General features: G+C 54.8%; 1 protein-coding gene across 1 annotated transcript in view; it reads left to right on the forward strand.

The window, feature by feature from the left end:
• Positions 1-21883, forward strand: part of LOC138520567 (E3 ubiquitin-protein ligase TRIM11-like) — a 198631-nt gene that overhangs the window by 134905 nt on the left and 41843 nt on the right. Inside the window, exon 4 of the mRNA XM_069632906.1 lies at positions 10690-10712. Coding sequence (XP_069489007.1) covers positions 10690-10712 — 23 coding nt within the window. The remainder of the gene's footprint in view (positions 1-10689; positions 10713-21883) is intronic.

The raw sequence follows: 21883 nt of genomic DNA on the forward strand, positions 1-21883 counted from the left end.
CCATGCAGTGCAGAACGCTGCCCGTAGCCTATAGTACTGGAGGGTCTCCAAGGCGGATCTAGTGTGGCCCTGTTTTCATGTTTGGGGGTCAATGAACTTGCCCTCTGGGTAGAAATCGGACAGCGCTTGATACCCCAGCATTCCCCAGTGTTGGGCCAGGGCGTTATCGTGTGTAGGTTCCAGAGCAGGCAGGCGCCACACCGGGAGCCATCTATAGTAGGGAGGGGACCCGTCCGTCGGACTTAGCAAGCGTTCCCATGCGTGGATGGTCGTGGCGACAGGGTCAATGGGTGAATCAGGTGTGTAATGGCGATGTAATATAAGGGACATCATGTTGGTACCGGCGGCTGCTAGTCGCTCTAACTTGACATGTGGTCGCTTTGGGGAGCCCGGGTACCAATGGGTGGCATGTTGAGCCTGGGCCGCAGTCCAGTAGAGTAACAGATTCGGAGCGGTGAACCCCCCTTGTTTATAGGTGAGCGCCATGTCAGACCACTTCTTACGCACTGCACCGGAGTGCCACAGGAACTGAGCGCATAGTGTATGCAATTTAGTGAAGTAGGCCTTCCCAGGCCACACGGGAACGTTGCTAAAAGTGTAAAGAAGCTTGGGGAGCAGGATCATTTTAATTAGGGAGAGACGACCAGCCATGGATAGTGGGAGCGACCGCCATCTTAACATCTTGGCCTCAGCAGTTTGCGCTGCGGTGGAGTAATTGTCGGTTATCAGAGTAGATTTGGTCAAGGATATCTGCACCCCCAGATATCTGACACCGTCAGGAGACCAATGAAGGGGGTACTCAGTGGTAGGTTGTTGGGTAGATTTCGTGAGCGGGAAGATATCCGACTTTGAGTAATTGATCGTGAAGCCAGAGTAGGTGCCAATACGGGTGATGTCCCTAAGTATGGGGTCAATGTGGGTCGCGGGCTCTCTAATGTATAATAGCACGTCATCTGCATATAAGGATATGATTTCGGGGTCATCCTTCAGCCGTATCCCCTTGCGGGCATGCCGAGCACGGACATAATCCGCCATTGGCTCAATTGCGAGGGCGAAGAGGATCGGGGAGAAGGGGCAGCCCTGCCGGGTGCCCCTGAAGAGTGGGAAGGGGTCGGATGTCAAAGATTTGGCTCTGACCCGGGACACAGGGGAGGCGTATAGTAGCTTAATGAACCCGATCATGTTTGGGCCAACTCCCATCGTCTCCAGCACCAGCCACGTGTAGTTCCAGGAGACCATGTCAAAGGCCTTCTGAGCATCCAGAGTGACCGCTACGGCCTGGGCCTCTTGATTTATACGAGACATGACATTGAACAGTCTTCTTATATTATGTGAGGTGGACCTGCCGGGAACGAAGCCCGCTTGGTCCTCGTGGACCAGATATGGCATAATGGGGAGAAAGCGGTTAGCTATGGTCTTAGCAATGATTTTCGTGTCTAGGTTCATGAGGGAAAGGGGCCTGTAAGACCCACATTCGTCGTCCGGTTTGCCAGGCTTGAGCAGTACCGTGATGACGGCCTCACGCATGGACGGGGGAAGAATAGAAGAGCGGAGCGCTTCGACCCAGACCTCGAGCAACTTGGGAGCCAGTAAGGACACGTGTTCTTGGTAAAACTCAGCCGTGAGGCCATCAGGTCCCGGCGCCTTGCCTTTGGGCAGGTTAGATATGGAGGTTACTATTTCGTCCAGCGTTATCGGGGAGTCCAGCTGGTCGCGGGTAGCCGGGGAGATTTCGGTGGTGGGGATCTGAGTAAGCAGCTCGCGCATGTGTCGTTCGGAGTGTTCGGGAGGCTGGGAGTAGAGAGACCTGTAGAACTCGGTAAATATCTCCAAGATCTGTTGGTCAGCCCACTGTGCATTGCCAGATGCATCTTTGATGGAGGTGATCTGAGCTCGGCCAAATTCCCCCCTCACCACTCCTGCCAATGTCTTCCCCGGTCTGTCCCCCTCGCCATATTTCCTGGCAGCCTGTGGGCGGCTGAAGTACTGGACTTCATTGGTAGCGAGCGTATTATATGCCTGCAGTTCCTCGCTGATTTGGAGAAGTAAGGCGGGATCGGCGCCAGTGGAGCATTGCTGCTCCAGCTGTTTCAGTTTAGCTTCAGAGCGATCGAGGCTGGCTTGGATAGCTTTCAGTACCCCAGCCTCCCGCGAGATGGACATCCCCCTAATGTATACCTTAAAAGCCTCCCACCGAACCGCGGCTGAGGTGTCCTGAAGAGAGTTGTGGTCAAAAAAGGATATAATGTCTGCAAGTATATCAGCCCTAAAGACTATGTCCCTGAGGGCCTCAGATTTGAAACACCAAGTGTTCAGAGTCGGAGTGGGTATACCCAGCCTCACAGAAAGTGCGATTGGAGCGTGGTCAGATAAAGTACGGGGGAGAATCCAGGACCCCTCCCATGGTTTCCTTGGACACTAAGAACAGGTCTATACGAGACGAGCTGTCGTGGACCGATGAGTAATAAGTGTACTCCCGGGACACGGGGTGTACTGTCCTCCAGGCGTCGCAGACATTGAGCGTCTGCATATGGCCACACAACCTGCGTGCAGCACTTGTAAGGGCTCGGGAGGACGTGCCAGTCCTGTCCAAGACAGTGTCAAGAATAAGGTTTAGGTCACCCCCCCATATAATCTGGACCCCCACATAGCCCAGTAGTATGGCAGTTACCGCATCAAAGAACTCAGGAGAGTCAACTTTGGGGCAGTATGTGTTAACAAGTAGGTATTCTCTATTCACCATCGTGCAGTGTAATATGATATAGCGACCCTCGGGACACACGTAACTTTTGTGCAGGATGAATTTGATCGATTTGTGGATCATTGTGAGGACTCCCCTGGATTGGGAGGAGTATGAAGTGAAGAATCTATTGGGACCCCACGACGGGGCCATGGTGCCCGGAATGTGAGCATTGGAGTGTGTCTCCTGCAGGAGTAGTATCCTGCAGCCATGTCTATTAGCAAAGGCCATGATCTTGCGGGCCTTGGTGTGATTGCTCAATCCGCGAATGTTCCAGGACATTATAACGGTAGACATGTCAATGGCGGATCTCTAATCCCGGTGTACCCGTATCAGTGAACATCCCAGGTGTAGCAGCAGTGTTCACTGTCGGGGTTGAGGTCGGGAGTGCGCTTATGTATTGCCAGAGTGCGTGCCGTGAGCCCTAGTGTGCCGTTTTTTTCAAATACCCCATCACCGCCCCCCACCCTCACCGCTGACCCAACTACAGCAGTGTAAACAATACCCACCCTCGACTGTGCAGAGCCGGGCCGACCCCAACATGGCCCAGACTGCGCAAAGGCCCAACAGGGGCTGGCCCACAATAAGGGCGTATACAAAACCAGTGCAATCGCAGTGGGGTGCGCCGTTGCCGTGCGGGAGCACGCTAGGAACCATTGGTTCCATTACAAAACGAACATTGTTAGCGGGCAATACTTTGATACCCCAGTCCCGCCCCATGGAGCGCAGCGAGCAACACACATATCACATAGATTTAGCAACCCAGCCCAAGCGGAGCTATGAGAGGAACCACCTTCTAGTGGTCGTGGATAGAGGGGAACGGTTGCGGCCAGACCACGGGAGCTGTGCATATTAGAAAGCAGCAGGAGTAAGTGTGGCAGGGTGACTTGGACGAGGCGACAGTTGCTCCTCAAGGAGCAATACTTAAGCCCACATAGGAAAGCATTGCATACAAGTGGATACTGAGGTGTGATCGCTCGCGTGCGCAAACCGAGAGAGGCGGGACTCAGTCCACACATTAGCATAGTATCAAGGCATCACAAGGCAATTATAGAGTTCACTCGTTATTCATGTTGTCATCAGCTGGAGGATGGAGCGGAACATGTGCCTCGATGAATTTAACCGCCTCAGAAGGCACTGTAAAAAAGTATAGTTTATCGTTGAACGTGAACTTCAGGCGTGCAGGGAAGAGAATGGCATATGGGATGTTCCTTTCCCTGAGGAGTTTCTTCACTCCAAGGAACTGGCGACGTTCCTGCTGAACTCCGGTGGAAAAGTCGGGGAAGATCCTGATGACCTGCGAGTCGAAGCGTAGCTCGCCTTTCTCCCGTGCGAGGCGAAGAATTAGGTCGCAGTCTTTGAAGCTCAAGACCTTGGCAATGATGGGTCTCGGAAAGTCACCGGGTTTAGGCCGAGGTGAGAGCGCCCTATGGGCCCTTTCAATGGTGAAGAAGGGAGACATGTCCGGATTACCCAGTAGTTCCTTCAGGAGTTCCTCGACCGCTAGTTCCAGTCGACCCTTCAGCGCATTTTCAGGGACACCCACAATGAGTATATTGTTCGTGCGTGACCTAGATTCGAGGTCATCACATTTGGCTTTGACCGCCTTCATATCCGAGACCAGAGTGGACACCGTGCCCTGGAGTGTAGATATATTATCCTCATTGGTGCCAATCCTGTTTTCGGTCTCCGTGATTCGGGCCCCCTGCTGATCCAGTTTGGCTCTCAGTGAGGCTACATTGGCATTAATGTCATCGAGCTTTTCATGAAAGGCCGTAAAGTTTCTAGCCATGGACTCCATTATCGTTGTGAGGTCAGTAGTGGGTGCCTCTGCGCCTGCCTCTGCGCCCGGCGGTTCATCAGCAAGGTCGCATGGTGCGTGGGCCAAGTCGGGTCTCAGGGCGGCTTTAGCGAATTTGTCCATGGCCCCGGTTTTATTGTTATTCCTCGATCTGTTGGACATCGTGAATGTTGTGGCGGGGCCCCGAGCGGCCAAAGTGAAGACTCGTGTGGGAAGAAGCAGGAGAGGTTCAAGGCAGATGACAATGGTACAGCTTGCCAATTCAAGCAGATCCCGACATAGGTGATGGGAGCTGCGGCGTCAGGAAGGTATAGAGTAGCAGCAGGGATGGCGCGATCTACCCGCTCTGGAAGGTGATGCTGGTGTCCAGAACAGGCCCGGAGTGAGCACCATGGAGAGTACCAACCGCAGGAGTATGGGCCTTAGTACTTATGCGGGTGTTGCATGGGGCCGTGAAGATGAAGGTGAAGACCAGCAGGCCGCACCAGAGTGTGGGCCCCAGTGTTAGTCCGGGGTCGCCGCGCCCGGAGGGTGGCGGGAGCGGACCGACCCGAGTCCGCCGGGATGTAGGGACGCGGGCCCGGAGAGCGATCAGAGTGGCGCGGGAGCCAGCCGGGACCGCCCGGCGCGGGGACCGAGGCCCAGGACGGGGATGGTCTGTAGCGGTAACGGGGGCCTCAGCGCGCCGCAGCCCCTCACCTGGTATGTAGCCCGCAAGTGTCCAGTCGGGAAGTAGGTGTAGCTTCTCAGGTCTTCGGGTGTCGCCGGAGGTAGATCCGATCTCGGCAATGGTGCAGAGCGGAGGTCGTAGGGCGCGACAAGGCTGCCAATGTCAGACTAGCGGGCCCCAGTCAAGCGCCGCCGCAAAACCCGGCAGTGGGCGCAGCTCCCCCCAGAGAGGCGCGCCGTCCAAGTGTCGAGTCGCGCTGAGGAGAGACAGCCAGGGGCCTTCTAGTGCCGGGCCTCACGGTCGGGGAGAGAGGGCTAAGCGAAGCCCAAAGAAAATCCAGGATGGTCGGCAGAGGGCCCGGCCCGAACAGCGGGCGCCAGTCCGGCGAAGAGTGCGACCCAGTCCGCGGCGCTCCCGGCACAGATCACAGGCCCAGCGATGTACGTCTCCGCAGGCGGGCCAGTGGAGGGATGCGGCGGGGTAGGCTCGAGGGCCTCGCAGAGTGGCTCTCCGGTTCCCAAGGTCCGATCCGAGTCAGGATCACATCGACACGTAGCTACAGCTATAGGGATGCCAGTGGGTCGGTCGATTAGTCGCAGCACTGCATTAGCCCGCAGATGTCATCGGATGAAGAGCGGCTGTGCACGGAGCTCAAGAGCTAGGCAGCCATCTTGACGGCTGCTCAACAGCGCCCCCCAGAAGAGCCATGTTTTCAACTGTTTTCGGAAAGGTCCAGAACGAGTCTTGGGACCTGAGTTTGGCAGGCAGAGTATTCCAGTGTCTGGCGGCTATAGAAGGGAACCTACTGCCACCACCAGCTTTCTGTAGTTTAAATCTGGGTGTGGAGAGCAGGTGCCGGTGAGCAGAGCGTGTAGGTTTGCTGGATTGGGATCTAGCCACTTTGTCAGCCAGGTACATAGGGGCCGTGTTATGGAGGCATTTATGAGTCAATGTGAGGGTTTTAAATAGGACACGCTCTTGGACAGGGAGCCAGTGTGCGTTCCTTCTACTCGTAGAGATGTGTGAGTTTCTTGGTATGTTTAGGGCTGCCCTAAGGGCGTTGTTTTGTATCACCTGTAACATTTTGATGTTTTGGGTCTTAGTTCTGGCGTACAGTACATTACAGTAATCCAATCTCGACGAGATGAGTGCTCTAGCTAGTGTGATACAGCTGTCAGGTGAGAGGAATGGTCTGCAAGCATTGATCAGCTTGGATATGTAGGCGGCAGCTGATGCTGTGGCATTAACTTGTTTGGTAAGGATCAAAGGAGAGTCCAGGTGGAAACCTAAGGTTTTTACAGCCTTAGACACTTGAATCGTGTTGCCATCTATCTTGAAGGCTTTAAAGGAATCATCAAGTTTGTTGAGATGGAGTTGCAACCCAAGGAGGAGGAGTTCTGTCTTCTCGTCATTCAATCACAGGCCATTGTGGGCCATCCAAGTTTGGATGGTGTGATAAATAGCGTTGAGGGATGCCGAGTCCGTGTCATGTGAGCCAGTGAAGGGGATGAGGATTTGAGTGTCATCCGCATAGTTAGTGTAGGTGACACCCAGATTATCCAGACAGTCAAATAGTGGTTTCGTGAAAATATTGTATAGTGTCAGAGAGAGGGTGTGCTTCTGCATTAGGTGAGAATACTCGAGTCGATCTGTCCGAGAGGGAGGATTGTATCCATTGGAAAGCTTTTGGGGAGAAGTTGACTGCTGAGGGGAGATATTTACAGAGAATGTTATGGTTGACCAGGTTGAACACTGCCGAAAGGTCAAGTAGGAGGAGCAGGGCCAGGTTACCTTTATCTTTGAGCTCGTCCATTTGCATTTTCAGATCCAGGAGTGAAGTTTCTGTGCCATGCTGGGGGCGGAATCCTGACTGACGTAGGCCAAGGAGGTTATTGACTTCCAGATGGTCTTGGATCTGGAGATACGCAACTCTATCTGGGATTTCGAGTAAGAAGGGTACTGTAGTAATCAGTCTATATTTAGTCGGAATGTTGGGGTCAAGTGATGGTTTTGTTAGTAGAGTTGGCACCGACACGTTTATGAGGTTGCATGGGACAGTACTGCTTTTGAAGGAGGCGTTAATAAGACTTGTAATCAAGGGGGTTAGGTCAGGTGCACAATCCTTGATCACCGCCGCAGGGCAAGCATCACCTTGATACATTGATGGTTTGAGGCTAGCAATGATTTTTAGGTCTTCATCGTTAGAGACAGGGGTACATTCAAATTGTGGAGCTGAATTCTTCTTCAAATGAGTGGGAGATTGTGGCAGAGATAACATGTTTAATGGTCTTTTTTTATATCGATTTCAGATTGAAGGAGGGCGATTTTGTCGGAAAGTGCATTTTGAATGTCAGTGCACCAGTTTGCATCTTTGTTGCAGATTTCTTGTAGTGGTACTGGAGATTCTAGTTCTCTCAGGATAGCAAATAGTTCCTTTGTACCTGATTTGGCGTTAGTTATACTATTGTTGTAAGTGGAACTTTTCGTTTGGTTAACTGCCTGTTTGAAGTTTTTGGCTGCTGTAGTGAATTTCACTTTGTTTAGGTAATTTGGTGCTTTGTACCAGTTAGCCATGGCTGTTCTTTTAGCATTTCTCAGAGCTTTTAGTGTTGGCGTGAACCAAGAGTTGAGGTGGGCTGCTGGTTTGGGTTTACGCATGGATAGTAGCGCAACTTTGTTGATGGCTGCCAGTACAGTTTGGTTGTAGAGGTCAACTAAAGTAGATGGTTCATTGTTGTCTTGGTTTAGATGGGCTGTAATTGGTAGTAGTGGTAGTATGTTATTAGCAGTGATGTTCTGTTTGTTTCTAGATAGGGCAGCTGGGGCCACTAAGGGGGCCTTGTTGGTCCCTAGGTTATTGGTGATATTGAAGGTGATGCAGTGGTGGTCTGACCAAGGGCAACAGGTATTGAACGTTACGTCAATATGGCAGTTAAGGTTGGCTAACCAGTCGAGGGTGCGACCTTTAGTATGTGTTGTTTTTTTTATCCGGTGTGTGAAGCCTAGGGCCGAGATAGTTAGCAAGCGCTAGGGCACTGTTGAGGTTAGGATCGTTGAGACCTAAATTGAAGTCCCACAGAAGGAGGGTTTGGGAGGTAGGTTTAGTATTGGTTATTGGTTGAGAGGAGATGGGCCACATCGTCCTCAAAACATAGTGTAGGGCCCCGGGGCCTGTAGATCAAGTGCATATTTAGTGTGGTTGTGTGTGATAAAGTCATTTTGGCTGAGAGTATTTCGCCCGAGTGGAACTCGTGTTAGGCATCTCTCTAATGTTGAGGGTATTTTTAGCGATAATAGCTACTTCCCCTCCTTCGGCCGTGGGTCTGTCTGATCTATAGGTCATGTTGTTTTCTGGGACCGCTAGCGCAAGGCAGGGTCCTGCTGCAGGGTGAAGCCAAGTTTCGGTAATTGCCATAAAGTCCAGTTTCTCGGTTGTGATGCAGTCTGCGGTGTCTAGGGCATGTGTGGGGAGAGACCTGGCGTTAATGAGTGCTCCTCGTATTACCTGGTTTACTTTGCTGCGGTTATTGTGCTCTTGAACTTTGATGGTTGGGCTGGCGCGCCGAGTACAGGTGTCAGATGGGTTAGGACTCGAGGAGGGGCATTGCGCAAGTCTGTAGGGCAGGAGTTTGGTCTTAGACTTGGTGACGTTCGATTTGGTAGTCTTAGTGGGGGTTCTAATGATTATATGGCTATGGTAGTAGTTTCTTTTGCTCGTTGTAGGGATGATGGCTAGGGACGTGGCCTTGCTGAACCTGGTTCGCAGTGCTAGTCTCCTATTTCTAGTGGTGAGTTGGCATGGTCGGCTAGGTGCTTGGAGGAATGTCAGTGTTGGGCATTGGTTGGTAGTTGTCTCCTTATGGGAGAGATAGGCTGTGATGTTCCTAGCTTGTAGTTGGTGCGAGTGGATGAGAGGTGGAAGGAAGCAGGGGGGTGTGATTGAGTTGAAGTCTGGGAGTACGTGAGGCATAGATGGAAGGGCCATGCATGTAGTGGAGATTTTAGTATGAGTGGGCATGTTAGTGGCATAGAACTGACCTGCACAGTGGTGAAGGTATAAGGTCAGGTGTGGAGGGCCACAATCATTTATAGCAGGGTCTATTACGTGTCAGGTAAAAAGGTAGGTGGCGTGGAGATATCCAGGGGCAGTAAGATAAGCAGTGTTGGAACCTTTAGGTTAGTCAACAAGGTGCTCACTATCACATTTGAGCCATGGAGATCGTGCTGTTGTCTATTTCGCCATTGGGCGTGCAGTGAATTGGCCGAGGGGTGGTGCTGAGTCGGGTTCAGAAATCACTGGCTCGAGGAGGTATGGGGGCTGTTAATGTGGGCTAGTAGTCTCAATAGATCACAGGTGAGTCTGCAAGAGGTACCGTGGCAATATCAGTTTGGGCTCAGTGGAGGTGCTCAGACAATGGGCCAGACAATGAAATGACATTGGTCATGTGTTGGGACATAGTGCAAAAGATTGGCAAGGACATTCAATGATAGCTAGGGCAGCAGGTAGGCAGTGTTAGCATGAAACAGTTCAATGTAATCAAGTAATAAAGTGGTCACTCAGGCAATAAAGGGAGATGGACGTTCAAGCAACACATTAGAAAAGCCAAATAGCGATGATTGTGTTTCACAATCTAATGTAATGCCATCTAATCGCAGTTAATGCCTTGTATGTAGTCACTACAAGTAAGTGCAACATCACATACCCCAGTAATGTCAGGCTCTGTGCCGCTTGTAAGAGCCAAATGTTCCTCCCCCACTCCTTTAGTTCACAGTGGCTCCAGTTCCCAGTGCAAGCAATGCAGTAATGGCTCTGGCACCAACAATGTGATCGCCAGGTATAGATGCCCCGCACTTTCGCTGCAGGCTACTACTCTGCTTCCCGGACGCCATGTCTGCGACGTCAAGGTGATATGTGGCAAGATGGAGCCTTGTGCCTTCTCTAGAACTTTAGCAACCATTAGAAACAGGGACAAACAGCATGACTCCTTGTGCATCTCTATGACCTACACACACGCAGACACACACACAAACATGCACACACACCCATTGAGCATCTACCTTCCTACACATGCACACTTGTGAACCTGCAACGCACACTGCACTGAGTACAGGCAACCATGTCCAAGCTAGCAGAGTGTGTCAACAAAACCAGCAGCTCAGAAGAAACTGTAAAGAAACCCCAGGATATGGCTTTAAAGCTTGGACTGTAGGTCACCTTCAAGGTTTTGGGTGACGTTTTGCTTCCATTACTCAGAAACACTTGATAGGGAGTGGGTCAGTGTCTGTTTTTGTGACACGCAGCTTGACATTGTCTGACCAGAAACTTTCCTGAAGGCTCAACTGATTCCTAGACTAGATAATGCAGCAACCTAACTGTTTCCTTGAATCACAGCTCAGGGTCTCTGTAAAATGGAAATCAATGTTTAGAACAATGTGGGATGACTTTTTATCTTGTCCTCTTTCTCTTTCTTTCTCTAGGATGTGAAGAGTGTCTTGAGCAGGTAAGTCTCCTCTTGCCTTGATGTGCCCTCAATGTGGACTCACTTTTATCCCAGTGGTTGTCCTCTGTTCCTCACATGTATTACACACTACAGACCCTGGCTCCATCTTAACTTCTGGGAGATTTAGCATTTCTATGTGTGATTTTAAAATAGAGACTCTGGGTTTTACATCACCCCTTGCAAGCCTCTCACTCCTCTATGGAAGCTCACAGGGCAGGGCCCCTCCTTCTCTATAACCCTATATACCCCATATAGACTCTGTACTATTCCCCCTTGCAAGCGTCTCACTCCTCTCTCTAAGATCACAGTGCAGGGCCCCTCCTTCCGTCTAACCCTATATAACCCATATAGGCTCTGTACTATTACCCCTTGCAAGCCTCTCCCCCCTCTCTCAAACTCAGTGTGGTCTCCTCCTTCTGTATAACGCTATATACCCCATATAGACTCTGTACTATTCCCTTATGACCCCTTGCAAGCCTCTCACTCTCTCTCTAAGCTCACAGAGCAGGGTCCCTCCTTCACTCTAACCCTATATACCCAATATAGACTATGTGCTATTACCTCTTGCAAGCCTCTCACTCCTCTCTCTAAGCTCACAGTCCAGGGCTCTTCCTTCAGTCTAACCCTATATACCCCATATAGACTCTGTACTATTACTCCTTGCAAGCCTCTCCCTCCTCTCTCTAAGATCACAGTGCAGGGCCCTTCCTCCAGCCTAACCCTATATACTCCATGCAGACTCTGTACCACAACCCCTTGCAAGTCTCTCGCTCCTCTCTATAAGATCACAAGTGCAGGGCCCTTCCTTCAGTTTAACCCTATATACCCCATATAGATCTGTGCTATTACCCCTTGCAAGCCTCTCTCTGTTCCCCCAGCCCGCCACCCCCTCTCCTACCAACCACCACCTCAGTGAAAAATCGGCAGTAAACAAATACAATGAAAAATATATGGCTAAAAGTGATCTGTCTTTTAATCACCTACTAAAATCTCACCTGCCCTAAAAGTCGTCTTGAAATGATCACCTACCTAAATCTCGACCTCATATACTCACACTTAATCTACCAAAATACCAACCCCCCAAATCTTGCCACTAGTATTTAAACATAGAGATATGAAAGTGAAGCAATACAAACGGGGCAATCCTCCCTTTACCCCCAATTTTATCAGAATGTAGATATCCCGAGCCCACCTTCTCCTCCCACGGCGTCTTCCATTCAGAACAAATCCAAAAGTAGAGATTCACAAACCCACCCTCTCCTCCCTGGTGGTCTCCCATTCAAAATGTATCAGAATGTAGAGATTCCCGAGCCCACCCTCTCCTCCCTGGGGGTCTCCCATTCAAAATGTATCAGAATGTAGAGATTCCCAACCCCACCCCCTCCTCCCCAGGGGTCTCTCATTCAGAATGTTGATATACCCGAGCCCACCCTCTCCTCCCCGGGGGGGTCTCATTCAGAGTGTAGAGATTCCGAAGACCACCCTCTCCTCCCCGGGGGGGTCTCATTCAGAGTGTAGAGATTCCGAAGACCACCCTCTCCTCTCCAGGGATCTCTTCTTCAAAATGTATCAGAATGTTGGATTCCCGAGCCCACCCTCTACTCCCCGGGGCTCTCTCATTCAAAATGTACCAGAATGTAGAGATTTCCAAGCCCACCCTCTCTTCCCCAGGGGTCTCTCATTCAAAATGTATCAGAAAGTCGAGATTCCTGAGCCCCCTTCCCCTTCCTGGGGCTATGTCATTCAGAATGTATCAGAATGTACAGATTCCTGGGCCCACCCTGTCCTCCTGGGGGTCTGTCAGTCAGAATGTATCAGAATGTAAACATTTCTAAGCCCACTTTTAGAAACCTGAGGGTATTCTCCCCAGCAAACTTCGAGAAACCCTTATTCAGGTGGCCAAAGAAAGGCTGACATGCTTTGATCCCAACCTTGGGGCCGAAAGAGCGAGAAAGGCTCACCTGGAAGGGGGAACCCGGAGTTGTACTCGGGGGAATGACCCAGGTGAGACGTGATATTTTACCAGAATAGAAGGAGAGGAGGGTGAGATCTCTGAAACCTTTGTAGGCTGTATTACATCTGCCTCCCTTCCGCCCATTAGTTCTCTCCTGATAAAACCTGACGACCCCTCCATATCTGGAAAATACTATAGGTGCCCAAACCCTGTTGCATTCCACAACCGCAACTCTCAGAATCCCTGTTTTTCTGTTCCCTACCCGAAAAACCCCAACCATTTTTTTCCATGTCCCTCTGATGATTCTTTTTTAAACACCCAGTCTACCTTAACCAGACACTACCATTCCCACAAACCCCCCTGTCCGTCTCACAATAATAATCCCAGTCATTCCCGCCTGTTTCACAAACCCTACCAATCTCCCCCTTCTTAGGTCATCAACCCTCCCGATATGAGGGTTGTAATTCCCTATAACACCCCTTCCCCATCCTACCGCATAGGATACTCTGACACTCCTAAGCTCCCCACCCCCTTTTCCGACATGAACACTTTCGCACACCACAGACAATGGACTAATAAAACCCTGTACCTGACATGTCCCAACCCAAGGGCCAGGCAGAGTCAGGCAATTAACCAGAATCACACACACCTGACAGCGCTTTCCTTTCGCCACAGGGATAAAAGGTGGAGCAAGAGAGCAAAGTTTGAGCAAGGCAACTGCATGACGAGACAGCTAATCAAGCATGGCAGTTCAAGATAAAGGAGAAAGGCAGCGAGAATCGAGAGGGGGACAAGGAGAGAAGCGACCTTGCCCTTTCCAAACCAATCCTGCAGAACCTTTGTGGAAGAAAACGTAAGCCCAATAGCCCAAGTGTGTTGCAGGAGATGTCAACGGTACACGGAGCACGCCTACACTGATAAGCAGGACCGAGGGTGACTCCTGCTACAGTGGTACCGGCCTTGACTCCTGTTACAAAGAAAGCCAAGCGGTTCATCGCAGCCGGTGAGTCGCAGGTGGAACCGATAAGAAACTGAGCTGTGTTGAATGAAAGTCGCAAAGTGGCATATTGAGAAGAGTTCAAAGAACTGTAAATAGGTGAAGACCAGCTGCAGAGGGGACCGGCATCACGTGGGTGCTGACTCGAGAGACTATGGTCGATTCTGGGTTGATTGAAACTACTGCCAAGACAGGTCAACGTGGTCATACAGGGGTCGAGCAAATTCCCCGTACAGTCGAAAGCCTTTGACCGAAGAACTGTTGTGAAAGCAAGGGAAGTGAATCCCACATCGAGAGAAAGCAAGGTAAGTAAATCATGTATCGAGAGAAAGCAAGGGAAGTGAATCCCGCAATCATTGAAAACAAAAGGAATTGTGAAGTGGCAAGAGTGAACCCTGCGGAGGGATGCAGGTAAAGAGGGGCGAATTCTAAAGTCCCAAGAAACAGTGTGTTCACAAAAGTGAACCCGGCAGAGGGATGTCTACGAGAACTGTTTAAAAAGACATTAAGATTTGTGAATACTTTGAAAAAGGCCATAGTGAACCCGGCGGAGGGAGGCCGAGATTTGAGAAGGGTCTGAGCGCGGCCGAGGGGGTCCATGGGTGAAAGCCGTCACCCAGCGACACGTGGAATAAAAAAGCCAGAGTGAACCTGACGAGAGGGAGGCTGATATTGGAGGGGGGTCTACGCCCGGAAGAGGGGGACCCAAGGGTAACGAATCATCCCAAATACCAGCTAAAAAGAACTTTTACTTGTTTATTATTTGAATCTATCATATCCTCGGAAGCAGGAGATACAACTTCCGAAGATCTAGATATTGATAGGAACTGTTGCAGGCGTCTGCGCCCGGAAGAGGGGGAGCCAGGGGTGTAACCACCACCCAATGTATATTTGAAACAGAACATGTGTTTGTTATTTTACCGCCCCTCGAAGGCAAGAGACTTTTGTTGAAAAGAGACTTGGCTATCGAAGCTTCTGAGAAGTTAAAACCGGAACCGTCCTCGCGTGCTGGGGAAAGCTTGAGAAGTGTGCTGTGCTCAGAAATTCCACCTTATCCCGTGCTCAAAACGTGGGGAAGGGAGACCCCTGGCAACCTGCATCCTGACTTTCTTTATTGAAAACCCTATCCCACACTCTTTCCATATTTAGTTGTAAGGATCTGGCAATAGATTTGGTCATAGCATAGGCCCTTTACTTTGACAAGACGCCACAAGGACTGCCTTATTTTTCATTTGTTGGTTGAAACTTGCTCCCATCTTAGATTTAGGTTTAGATTAGGTGTTTTTCCATCCTGCATGCAGTGTAATAAAGACCCTTCAACTGTGATCACTTGTACTTGTCTTTACTGTTGCCACCATGAGTTCCTTACACCACCCTCTCCTCCCCGGGGGTCTCCCATTCAGAATGTATCAGAATGTATCAGAATGTCGAGATTCCAGAGCCCACCCTCTCCTCACCGGGGTTCTCTAATTAAAAATGTGTCCGAATGTAGAGATTCCCGAGCCCACATGTGGAGATTCCCGAGGCCACGCTCATCTCCCCAAGGGTCTCTCATTCGAAATATATCAGAATATAGAAATTCCTGAACCCACCCTCTCCCACCCGGGGGTCTCTCATTCAAAATGTATCAGAATGTAGAGATTCCCCAGCCCACCCTCTCCTCCCCGGGGGTCTCTCATTCAGAGTGTAGAGATTCCCCAGCCCACCCTCTCCTTCCCGGGGGTCCCCCAGTCAGAATGTAGAGATTCCCCAGCCCACACTCTCCTCCCCAGGGGTCTCTCATTCAGAGCGTAGAGATTCCCCAGCCCACCCTCTCCTCCCCGGGGGTCTCTCATTCAGAATGTAGAGATTCCCCAGCCCACACTCTGCTCTCCGGGGGTCTCTCTTTCAGAATGTGCCCCCTGTAGTGGCTCCTTTGCCCTTCCTCACTCCGCTGCCGGTCTCTTGTTTCTCATTTATCACACGTGTGGTCCTGTCCCTCTGTTTTATGGGGGAAGTGCCTCCCCTCCCTTTTGTGCCTGTTGATTCAGAGCCTTTCTTTCCCATCTTTAGGAATGGGGTCTCTTTTTCCTCCCCTTATCTCACCGTTTAGACCCCCTTTACTCTTACTTGTCACTGGAGGCTGAGGGTTATATACAGCATCTTTCTACAATTCTCAGGTGCAGTGAAGTGAAGGCTCTGAAGCCCCAGGAAGATGACCCTGGAATAGAGACGATGCTGCTGAGAATCAGACGCCATGCCCAGCTGCTCGCAGAATTAAAAGGTAGGGGGAGGGGCAGGGAGTGGGAGTGCAGTGGTGGGAGCTGGAGGGGAGGCATTAGAGGAAGGGCAGGGAGTGGGGGTGCAGTGGTGGGAGCTGGAGGGGAGGCATTAGGGGAAAGGCAAGGAGTGGGGTTGCAGTGGTGGGAGCTGGAGGGGAGGCATTTTGGGAAGGGCAAGGAGTGCATGGTGCAGTGGTGGGAGCTGGAGGGAAGCCATTGGGGGAGGGGCAGGGAGTGGGAGTGCAGTGGTGGGAGCTGGAGGGGAGGCATCAGGGGAAGGGCAGGGAGTGGGGGTGCAGTGGTGGGAGCTGGAGGGGAGGCTTGGGGGAAGGGCAGGGAGTGGGGGTGCAGTGGTGGGAGCTGGAGAGGAGGCATTATGGGAAGGGCAAGGAGTGCATGGTGCAGTGGTGGGAGCTGGAGGGAAGCCATTGGGGGAGGGGCAGGGAGTGGGGGTGCAGTGGTGGGAGCTGGAGGGGAGGCATCAGGGGAAGGGCAGGGAGTGGGGGTGCAGTGGTGGGAGCTGGAGGGGAGGCTTGGGGGAAGGGCAGGGAGTGGGGGTGCAGTGGTGGGAGCTGGAGAGGAGGCATTAGGGGAATGGCAGGGAGTTGGGGTTTCAGTGGTGGGAGCTGGAGGGGAGGCATTAGGGGAAGGCAGGGAGTGGGGGTGCAGTGGTGGGACCTTTAGGGGAAGGACAGGGAGTGGGAGTGCAGTGGTGGGAGCTGGAGCAGAGGCTTTAGGGGAAGGGCAGGGAGTGGGAGTGCAGTGGTGGGAGCTGGAGCAGAGGCTTTAGGGGAAAGGCAGGGAGTGGGGGTGCAGTGGTGGGAGCTGGAGGGGAGGCATTAGGGGAAGGGCAGGGAGTAGGGGTGCAGTGGTGGCAGCTGGAGGTGAGGCATTGGGGGAAGGGCAGGGAGTGGGGGTGCAGTGGTGGGAGCTGGAGGGGAGGCATTAGGGGAAGGGCGTGGAGTGGGGGTTGCAGTGGTGGGAGCTGGAGGGGAGGCATTAGGGAAGGGCAGGTAGTGGGGGTGCAGTGGTGGGAGCTGGAGGCGAGGCATTAGGGAAAGGACAGGGAGTGGGAGTGCAGTGGTGGGAGCTGGAGGGGAGGCATTACGGGAAGGGTGTGGAGTGGGGGTGCAGTGGTGGGAGCTGGAAGGGAGGCATTAGGGGAAGGGCAGGTAAGTGGGGGTGCAGTGGTGGGAGCTGGAGGGGAGGCATTAGGGTAAGGGCAGGGAGTGGGAGTGCAGTGGTGGGAGCTGGAGGGGAGGCATTACGGGAAGGGCGTGGAGTGGGGGTGCCGTGGTGGGAGCTGGAGGGGAGGCATTAGGGGAAGGGCAAGTAAGTGGGGGTGCAGTGGTGGGAGCTGGAGGGGAGGCATTAGGAGAAAGGTAGGGAGTGGGGGTGCAGTGGTGGGAGCTGGAGGGAAGCCATTGGGGGAGGGGCAGGGAGTGGCAGTGCAGTGGTGGGAGCTGGAGGGGAGGCATTAGGGGAAGGGCGGGGAGTGGGGGTGCAGTGACGGGAGCTGGAGCAGAGGCTTTAGGGGAAGGGCAGGGAGTGGGGGTGCAGTGGTGGGAGCTGGAGGGGAGGCATTAGGGAAAGGACAGGGAGTGGGAGTGCAGTGGTGGGAGCTGGAGGGGAGGCATTACGGGAAAGGCGTGGAGTGGGGGTGCAGTGGTGGGAGCTGGAGAGGAGGCATTAGGGGAAGGGCAGGTAAGTGGGGGTGCAGTGGTGGGAGCTGGAGGGGAGGCATTAGGGTAAGGGCAGGGAGTGGGAGTGCAGTGGTGGGAGCTGGAGGGGAGGCATTATGGGAAGGGCGTGGAGTGGGGGTGCAGTGGTGGGAGCTGGAGGGGAGACATTAGGGGAAGGGCAGGTAAGTGGGGGTGCAGTGGTGGGAGCTGGAGGGGAGGCATTAGGAGAAAGGCAGGGAGTGGGCGTGCAGTGGTGGGAGCTGGAGGGAAGCCATTGGGGGAGGGGCAGGGAGTGGGAGTGCAGTGGTGGGAGCTGGAGGGGAGGCATTAGGGGAGGGGCAGGGAGTGGGGGTACAGTAGTGGGAGTTGGAGGGGAGGCATTAGGGGAAAGGCAAGGAGTGGGGGTGCAGTGGTGGGAGCTGGAGGTGAGGCATTAGGGGAAGGGCAGGGAGTGGGGGTGCAGTGGTAGGAGCTGGAGGGGAGACATCAGGGTAAGGGTAGGGAGTGGGGGTGCAGTGGTGGGAGCTGGAGCGGAGGCATTAGGGGAAGGGCAGGGAGTGGGGTGCAGTGGTGGGAGCCGGAGCGGAGGCATTAGGGGAAGGGCAGGGAGTGGGGGTGCAGTGCTGGCAGCTAAAGGGAAGGCATTAGAGGAATGGCAGGGAGTGGGGGTGCAGTGGTGGGAGCTGGAGCGGAGGCATTAGGGGAAGGGCAGGGAGTGGTGGTGCAGTGGTGGGAGCTGGAGGGGAGGCATTAGGGGAAGGGCAGGGAGTGGGGGTGCAGATGTGGGAGCTGGAGGGGAGGCATTATGGGGAGGGCAGGGAGTGGGGTGCAGTGGTGGGAGCTGGAGGGGAGGCATTAGGGGAAGGGCAGGGAGTGGGGGTGCAGTGGCGGGAGCTGGAGGGGAGGCAGGGGAAGGGCAGGGAGTGGGAGTGCAGTGGGGGAGCTGGAGGGGAGGCATTGGGGGAAGGGCAGGGAGTGGGGGTGAAGTGGTAGGAGCTGGAGGGGGGCATTAGGGGAAGGGCAGGGAGTGGGGGTGAAGTGGTGGGAGCTGGAGGGGGGCATTAGGGGAAGGGCAGGGAGTGGGGGTGCAGTGGTGGGAGCTCGAGGGGCGGCATTAGGGAAAGGGCAGGGAGTGGGGTTCTAGTGGTGGGAGCTGGAGTGGAGGCATTAGGGGAAGGGCAGGGGGTGGAGGTGCAGTGGTGGGAGCTGGAGGGGAGGCATTACGGGAAGGGCAGGGAGTGAGGGTGCAGTGGTGGGAACTGGAGGGGAGGCATTAGGGGAAGGGCAGGGAGTGGGGTTGCAGTGGTGGGAGCTGGAGGAGGCATTACAGGAAGGGCGGGGAGTGGGGGTGCAGTGGTGGGAGCTGGAGGGGAGGCATTAGGGGAAGGGCAGGGAGTGGGCATGCAGTGGTAGGAGCTGGAGGGAAGGCATTGGGGGAAGGGCAGGGAGTGAGGGTGCAGTGGTGGGAGCTGGAGGGGAGGCATTAGGGGAAGGGCAGGGCGTGGGGGTGCAGTGGAGGGCCCTGGAGGGGAGGCAATAGAGGAAGGCCAGGAAGTGGGGGTGCAGTGGTGGGAGCTGGAGGGGAGGCATTGGGGGAAGGGCAGAGAGTGGGGGTGCAGAGGTGGGAGCTGGAGGGGAGGCATTACGGGAAGGGCGGGGAGTGGGAGTGCAGTGGTGGGAGCTGGAGGGGAGGCATTAGGGGAGGGGCAGGGAGTGGGGATGCAGTGGTGGGAGCTGGAGGGGATGCATTGGGGGAAGGGCAGAGAGTGGGGGTGCAGAGGTGGGAGCTGGAGGGGAGGTATTAGGGGAAGGGCAGGGAGTGGGGGTGCAGTGGTGGGAGCTGGAGGGGAGGCATTGGGGAAGGGCAGGGAGTGGGGTTGCAGTGGTGGGAGCTGGAAGGGAGGCATTACGGGAAGGGTGGGGAGTGGGGGTGCAGTGGTGGGAGCTGGAGGGGGGCATTAGGGGAGGGGCAGGGAGTCGGGGTGCAGTAGTGGGAACTGGAGGGGAGGCATTAGGGGAAGGGCAGGGAGTGGGGGTGCAGTGGTGGGAGCTGGATGGGAGGCATTAGGGGAAGGGCAGTGAGTGGGGGTGCAGTGGTGGGAGCTGGAGGGGAGGCTTTACGGGAACGGCGGGGAGTGGTGGTGCAGTCGGTGGAGCTGGAAGGGAGGCATTACGGGAAGGGCGAGGAGTGGGGGTGCAGTGGTGGGAGCTGGAGGGGAGGCATTAGGGAAGGGTAGGGGGTGGGGGTTGCAGTGGTGGGAGCTGGAGGGGAGGCATTGGGGAAAGGCAGGGAGTGGGGGTGCAGTGGTGGGAGCTGGAGGGGAGGCGATGGGGGAAGGGCAGGGAGTGGGTTGCAGTGGTGGGAGCTGGAGGGGAGGCAGTGGGGAAGGACAGGGAGTGGGGGGTGCAGTGGTGGGAGCTGGAGTGGAGGCATTAGGGGAAGGGCAGGGAATGGGGGTGTAGTGGTGGGAGCTGGAGGGGAACCATTAGGGGAAGGGCAGGGAGTGGGGGAGCAGTGCTGGTAGCTGGAGCGGAGGCATTAGGGGAAGGGCAGGGAGTGGGGGTGCAGTTGTGAGAGCTGGAGGGGAGGCATTAGAGGAAGGGCAGGGAGTGGGGGTGCAGTGGTGGGAGCTGGAGGGGAGGCATTAGGGGAATGGCAGGGAGTGGGGGTTTCAGTGGTGGGGGCTGGAGGGGAGGCATTAGGGGAAAGGCAGGGAGTGGGGGTGCAGTGGTGGGAGCTGGAGGGGAGGCATTAGGGGAAGGACAGGGAGAGTGGGTGCACTGGTGGGAGATGGAGGTGCGGCATTAGAGGAAGGGCAGGGAGTGGGGGTGCAGTGGTGGGAGCTGGAGGGGAGGCATTAGGGGAAAGGCAGGGCGTGGGGGTGCAGTGGTGGGAGCTTTAGGGGAAGGGCAGGGAGTGGGAGTGCAGTGGTGGGAGCTGGAGCAGAGGCTTTAGGGAAAGGGCAGGGAGTGGGAGTGCAGTGGTGGGAGCTGGAGCAGAGGCTTTAGGCTAAGGGCAGGGAGTGGGAGTGCAGTGGTGGGAGCTGGAGCAGAGGCTTTAGGCTAAGGGCAGGGAGTGGGAGTGCAGTGGTGGGAGCTGGAGCAGAGGCTTTAGGGGAAGGGCAGGGAGTTCCGGTGCAGTGGTGGGAGCTGGAGGTGAGGCATTAGGGGAAGGGCAGGGAGCGGGGGTGCAGTGGTGGGAGCTGGAGTGGAGGCATTAGAGGAAGGGCAGGGAGTGGGGGTAAAGTGGTGGCAGCCAGAGGTTAGGCATTAGGGGAATGGCAGGGAGTAGGGGTGCAGTGGTGGGAGCTGGAGCGGAGGCATAAGAGGAAGGGCAGGGAGTGGGGGTGCAGAGGTGGGAGCTGGAGGGGAGGCATTAGTGGAAGGGCATGGAGTAGGGGTGCAGTGGTGGCAGCTGGAGGTGAGGCATTAGGGGAAGGGCAGGGAGTGGGGGTGCAGTGGTGGGAGCTGGAGGGGAGGCATTAGGGGAAGGGCAGGGAGTGGGGGTGCAGTGGTGGGACCTGGAGCGGATGCATAAAGGGAAAGGCAGGGAGTGGGGGTGCAGTGGTGGGAGCTGGAGGGGAGGCATTAGGGGAAGGGCAGGGAGTAGGGGTGCAGTGGTGGCAGCTGGAGGTGAGGCATTGGGGGAAGGGCAGGGAGTGGGGGTGCAGTGGTGGGAGCTGGAGGGGAGGCATTAGGGGAAGGGCGTGGAGTGGGGGTTGCAGTGGTGGGAGCTGGAGGGGAGGCATTAGGGAAGGGCAGGTAGTGGGGGTGCAGTGGTGGGAGCTGGAGGCGAGGCATTACGGAAAGGACAGGGAGTGGGAGTGCAGTGGTGGGAGCTGGAGGGGAGGCATTACGGGAAGGGTGTGGAGTGGGGGTGCAGTGGTGGGAGCTGGAAGGGAGGCATTAGGGGAAGGGCAGGTAAGTGGGGGTGCAGTGGTGGGAGCTGGAGGGGAGGCATTAGGGTAAGGGCAGGGAGTGGGAGTGCAGTGGTGGGAGCTGGAGGGGAGGCATTACGGGAAGGGCGTGGAGTGGGGGTGCCGTGGTGGGAGCTGGAGAGGAGGCATTAGGGGAAGGGCAAGTAAGTGGGGGTGCAGTGGTGGGAGCTGGAGGGGAGGCATTAGGAGAAAGGTAGGGAGTGGGGGTGCAGTGGTGGGAGCTGGAGGGAAGCCATTGGGGGAGGGGCAGGGAGTGGCAGTGCAGTGGTGGGAGCTGGAGGGGAGGCATTAGGGGAAGGGCGGGGAGTGGGGGTGCAGTGACGGGAGCTGGAGCAGAGG

The sequence above is a fragment of the Ambystoma mexicanum genome, chromosome 13 (assembly GCF_040938575.1).
Source record: "Ambystoma mexicanum isolate Mex_15411 chromosome 13, UKY_AmexF1_1, whole genome shotgun sequence".
NCBI lineage: Eukaryota > Metazoa > Chordata > Amphibia > Caudata > Ambystomatidae > Ambystoma > Ambystoma mexicanum.